Source organism: Cyprinodon variegatus, unplaced genomic scaffold (assembly GCF_000732505.1).
Source record: "Cyprinodon variegatus isolate N-32 unplaced genomic scaffold, C_variegatus-1.0 Scaffold659, whole genome shotgun sequence".
Lineage (NCBI taxonomy): Eukaryota > Metazoa > Chordata > Actinopteri > Cyprinodontiformes > Cyprinodontidae > Cyprinodon > Cyprinodon variegatus.
In genome coordinates this window covers 136592-142216 of record NW_015151112.1, presented here as the reverse complement: position 1 = coordinate 142216, position 5625 = coordinate 136592, and the positions used below count along the sequence as shown (strand labels likewise).

At 42.5% G+C, this 5625-nt stretch overlaps 1 protein-coding gene across 2 annotated transcripts in view; it reads left to right on the top strand.

The window, feature by feature from the left end:
• Positions 1–5625, top strand: part of LOC107096931 (E3 ubiquitin-protein ligase DTX1-like) — a 42669-nt gene that overhangs the window by 30347 nt on the left and 6697 nt on the right. For both annotated transcript variants that reach the window (XM_015393837.1, XM_015393838.1), the window contains exons 5-6: positions 5166–5227; positions 5306–5467. In XM_015393837.1, coding sequence (XP_015249323.1) covers positions 5166–5227; positions 5306–5467 — 224 coding nt within the window. The remainder of the gene's footprint in view (positions 1–5165; positions 5228–5305; positions 5468–5625) is intronic.

The window sequence follows — 5625 nt, the reverse complement described above, 5'->3', positions numbered from 1 at the left end:
GCAGAACCCAGACGGTGGGAGCGAGTGTCTGACAGCATCAGGATGGTTTGATCTATTTAAAACCTTCCAGGATGGTTCTGGATGGATCTCTCAGAAGCTCCGAGGTCACCTGGCTGCTTCTGCACCTCTGAGAGAACCCGGACTGTTTATTTAATCAGACGTGGGTCCAAACTCTGCTTCCCCTTCAGAGGAATCCTGGCTCTGTGAAAGAATGTGAGGCTGAAGCGTGAGAGAGGGTGTGTGCAGACGTCCATCTGGACTAGGAGGAGGTGTGTGAACTGCTGGGGGAGGTCAGGAGTCCCATTCATGTCCCCGTCCCCCCAGGCACAGGGCCCCTGGTCGGGCTCCTCTTCCTGCAGAGTTAAAGCCATGCTCGGTGAACTGCTGTTACTTTACCAGCTGATTTGACTTTATCACAGAAGAAACAGAGAGAGAAACACTTTCCAGGGTTTGATTAAATCCCGTCCTACTCTATAACAGCAGACGTTGTAGAACGGTGTCAGATTTATCGTCCAGTACATGTTTTGTTTTTTTCTTTCAGAACATTGAATGCAGCATTTGTTTTTCATTAGGAAGTTTTTAGACTGAATTTGGTTTATGTTGAAGGCTAAAGAAAATCTTATTTTTTTTCAACCAGGAAACAGAGACAGAGAACATTGGTTGAATCACTTTAGTTTATCCTTGCATCAAATAAGATGTTTTTGTCAATGAAGACCTTGGCACCGTTTCCACTATCCTCTGAAAACAGATCCGTGCCGAGCTTGGATCAGTTAACCGCGCTGAGCTTGGTTCCTTACGACCATTTACACACAGAGCTAGCACCTCACCTTCTAGTGACGATCTACGGTACTGCTGCCCTCTAGAGGGAAACAAGCACATCAACATGGCGGCGCCCGTAACATTCAGGAAGTTTGCTCAGAGTCAGGCGAAGAAGGCAGCCTTTGGTAAATTTACTTGACAGAGTCGGCTTTTCAGGGCTCGTACACCTTTTCCAAAGTCAAAATCAAGCACTTTTCAAGCACTTTCAAGATCCATTTTAACTTTTTCCAGCACCTTACAGACCCAGTTTTGCGCGGATGATTAATTAAATATTGCTGTATGTCATCGTTATGCTACAAAATCCCCCGAAAATTCACAAAATTTTGCCATATTTTTATATGTTGATATACTGACGTGGTATCGATCTATTTTACTAACAAAATCTCACAAGAATTTGCAAAATATCACGAGAGTTTGTAACAGAACGATGAAATTTCACGAGATTTTGAAAGTAAAATAGATCGATACCGCGTTTTTAAAAATCAATTTGATATCAGCATATGAAAATATATTTGAGTATATTATTTTTCAAAGTGTCAGAAATGGATAAAAAAAAACTGCTATTTTCAATGACTACTTATTTTTGCCCAGGTTTAACATCAGTATCGATATCGGTTATCGGCTACATGAGTTTTAAAATATCGGCATATCGGATATCGGCCAAAATCCCAATATCGTGCATCCCTACTGCACGCCAAACAGAGCCGACTCTCATAACTTGCTGTGAACACCTGCTGCCGATATACACTAATGGGGCCCATCAATGCTGTAAAACGGACGTGAAGGTGGAGAAACGGGGCATTGATGCGTTCAAGGGCCCGAAACGGGTGGGAATTTACACCCAACAAACCACCAAGTTACATAAATATAATAAAGTATTTATTCTTTCTCTGAAACAGTTTCACCTGATTACCCAATGCTGCCTCTCATTTCTGCCTCTCACCTAAAACTACATGCATGCAGTGAGGACTGAGGCAATGGATAAAAATGCATCCATTAGTTTCAAAGTAATGGAAATTTTAAATCAGGGGGACATAGTTCCCCTTCCCCCAGTCCCCCCTCAGCCCATCAGTTAAAAGAAAAAGTAGTTCCCAGCTCCTGGGCATTGACCAGAATGAACTGGGTTCTGTACTTCTTCCATATTTGGGGCGGTTCTGGACGCTTCCTCTTGCAGACAGAACGTCCAGCAGCGGCGGGGTTAAAAGGAGCCGCAGCGGGATTACGCAGGATGAGACGTGACTCGGCGCTCACGCTGTAAAGCTTTCCATGCTAACGCAGCAGAGGGTTAAACAGAACCCAGCCGTGGACAGGCGGCCGCTCAGCAGTGAGTGAGATCAGCTCTGATGTCACTGGCTGATCTAGAACAGATTTGATCTGGGATTTCCCCATCGTCATCAGTGGGGTGGGGAGGGGGCATATGGGTCGTGTTACAGAACCTCCTGGTCCCTATGGGGCGGTCAGCTATGCTATTAAAATCATGACCTTCAAAAAGACACTGTGGTGTCCATTCCTCCCTCATGGTGTGTTCAGTGTTTACCTGTGAAACACCTTGTTTACGATCCACTCTGTGACTCATCCCATCCACTGCTGTCATGCTTGAAAGCAGCTTAGCGCTAAATCAGGAAACGATTCATCATTGCCGCTCTGACCTGAATTAAGAACCTGCTCCTGGATTATTTTCATCCTCACTGCCCAGAAGGAAAGCAAAGCTGTGAGCATTTCCTCTGATTTCTCCCCATGCTGCCACTTCCTGCCAAACCTAAAGAGTTTAACAGGAAAAAGATTATTTTTCTTTATCAAATCAAGATTGTGAAACTTTGTTCTTATATTATTGGGTCCAGTTAGGTTTGGGTTTGAGCTCCTAATCTGGACTAGAGCAGCTTCTTCAAAGCTTCATTCACAGACTTTTATTTCTTATCGGATCTTCAAAGAGCAAGACAATAATAATAAGATCATAATAAACTAATAAAGTCATAAGCTTTCTATCAAGATGTTAAAACATCTGGACAAACAGAAGGAAACTCAGTCAGATCTACATCCAACCACTTCTGAGCTCAGCTTCTACAATCCTTCTGATCAGACATTGATTTTTATTTGAACATTTATTTTTTATCTATTCAGCTTGATTTATTTTTTTTGTATTTTACCTCGGAGGTTTTCGCATCTGTTGGTTCAAATCCGTCTCAAACTGTTTTGGTTTCTGTGTTGATATCCTGACAGTTCGGAGGTCAAAGATGTTCACCTTGAATCTTAGCTGCTGCATTTAGGAAACATCCCTGTAATATAACATCAGAGAGTGACCCGTAAGAGTGAACGGAGAACCAGTTCAAAGTAGAGCTGCAACTATTATTATTTGGCTAATCGACCAATCTGTCAATTTTTTTTATTTTTATTTTTTTGATTAATCAGATTGCAAAAGGTTCCTTAAAGAAGATTTTATACAGAATTAAAAAAAGGTGAAACTAAATATTTTCCACTTCAGGAGTTCTGGGTGGAGCATATTTAAGTCATAGGGAATTCATATTTAAATGTCAAATCATTCTGGCTTAAACATGTATATAAATGTGCTCTTTATCAGACCATACTGTCCCAAAATTTAGAACATTTCTATAAAAAAAAAAATCCTGTCTTAAAATCTGTGTTATTTTCCGTTATCTCATGCAGTCCAGTTAGTTATACGTCAGCCTGAACACCTAAATAATTCAGCCAATCATATATCAACAGTCATCTGTCAGTCAAATGTTTTCGGTCATAGCATCTTGATTCATATGTCGCAGCAAATATACGCAAAAGGTGGAATAAGAAAAGAGAATCGTTTACTTTCCCATGGAGTTCTGTCCCAGTGTTCACGGGGATGGACGTCTGTGTCTTCAGCAGGCGTAGAGCTAACAGAACTGGCAGCGTTGCGAGGCAAGGGCTCAAACATGTACAGCTGGAAGCCTTCTACACCAAACCAAGCTTCTGCCGCCCTGGCGTCCTCTTCCACAACATCTTCGTCCCCGCTTTCCTCCACTAAATAAAAAATGTATGACAGAGGAGACTCATCCACGACCTCTGACACTAAACTCTCCTCCTCTTGCATGTTTCCTCTGTCCATAGCGTTCCTTGACAGTGTCGTTTCTAAGTCACCAACTTAGTGCTACTTGGTCCCAATGGAATTTCCCATTGGGAACCTACTAGCACTAAGTTGCTAACTGGTTAGCAAGATGCTTCCAAGGAACCCGCCAAAACCAACAACTTGCTTACGAACCTTCTGCCACAAAAAACCCGCTCCCTTGATAAACGACCAATCACATTCACTTTATTCACTCGTGTAAAGTCGTGCACCACTCGGGAGAATTCGTAAATGCAACGCTTGGAACAGCCGCTTCCCTACGACTTTAGATACACTGGAAAAAATCAAAATCTAGTCATTTTTTTTTTTTTTTAAAGTGCATTTGTTCTTGAATTGAGGAGGTAAGTGAGATACGTTGCCAATGGAATAAGACAATTTACATTTAAAATAAGAAAACACAATTGCATTGTCTTATTTCAAGTGCATTTTATCCAAATATCTAATTTTAAGAGTAAAAATACTCATTCCATTCACAAATCATCTCATTTACCTACTCAAATTAAGAGTAAATCCATTAATTTAAGACATTTTTGCTCATTTTTAGATAGTTTTTCCAGTGTACATAATGTTTTTTTTATTTTTTTTTCGCAATCTTTCTGTAATTCCTGCTCTCAGTGGATCACTTTGTCTTTTAAAGGCATATTTTTGAGTCCTGATTACTAAATTAGTTGACGATTATTTACATCATTAATTAATCTGATTGTTTCAGCGATAGTTCAAAGAAACATGAGAGTAGATAGAGAGTGATCGTCTGAGCGTGATTGAAAGAGTCGTGCTAGTGATCAGATGTTGTCTCAGTTATCTTAAAGGGGCTGACATCACAAGGTCGTCAGGGAGTGATCTAGAAAGTGATCAGATGGTGGAAATGGTGACAGGTAGGAGCTGTAAAGTAGTGATCAGAGAGTTCCCATGAGCTGGGTGAGCTGTCTGAGGATGATGACGGCTCTGTGACGAAGCGGGTAATCCCCTGAGTGACGTCCGTCTGTGAGCAGATGGAAACCTGCGGGATTAGCTCTAATAAACAGCTCAGGAAGTCCTCCCAGTCAGAGGAGGAGGAACAGGCGTTTGGTTCTGTTGGTTCTGTGAGGACTCGGTTCTGCCTCTGTGTTCAGTCGGTTGTTTATGTTGGGAATGACCGTCATCCGCCTCTGCCAGTGAGTATCCCTCAGCCGCTGCCTGAGAGGATGGAGGGAAAGCTGCAGACTAACCGGTGTGTTTTTTTTCTCCTCAGCGTTCCCACCGTCCCGGTGAAAAACCTGAACGGGTCCAGTCCGGTCCACCCAGCGCTGGCAGGTAAGAACCAAGGCATCGATCGCAGAGAGGCGGCGGCGATTAGATGACGGAATCAAACGCCTGTTCTCTGTGTTCCAGGGATCACAGGGATCCTGATGAGCGCTGCGGCGCTACCCGTCTGCCTGACCCGGCCGCCCAAACTAGTGCTGCACCCCCCACCTGTCAGCAAGAGCGACATCAAACCCGTACCGGGCTTCAACCACTGCTGCAGGAAGACCACCAAGAAGCAGGTCCGCAAAGGTAACAACGCCATCCGTCTCTAGGACCCCGCAGCTCCCATCACAATGATTGATTTTTTTAGTAACTGTAATTATTTCTATTAATAATACTTATTATTGTTATTATTAGTTGTTTTGCATTATTATATTAAGTTACTATTCTTTACATTGATATAACTA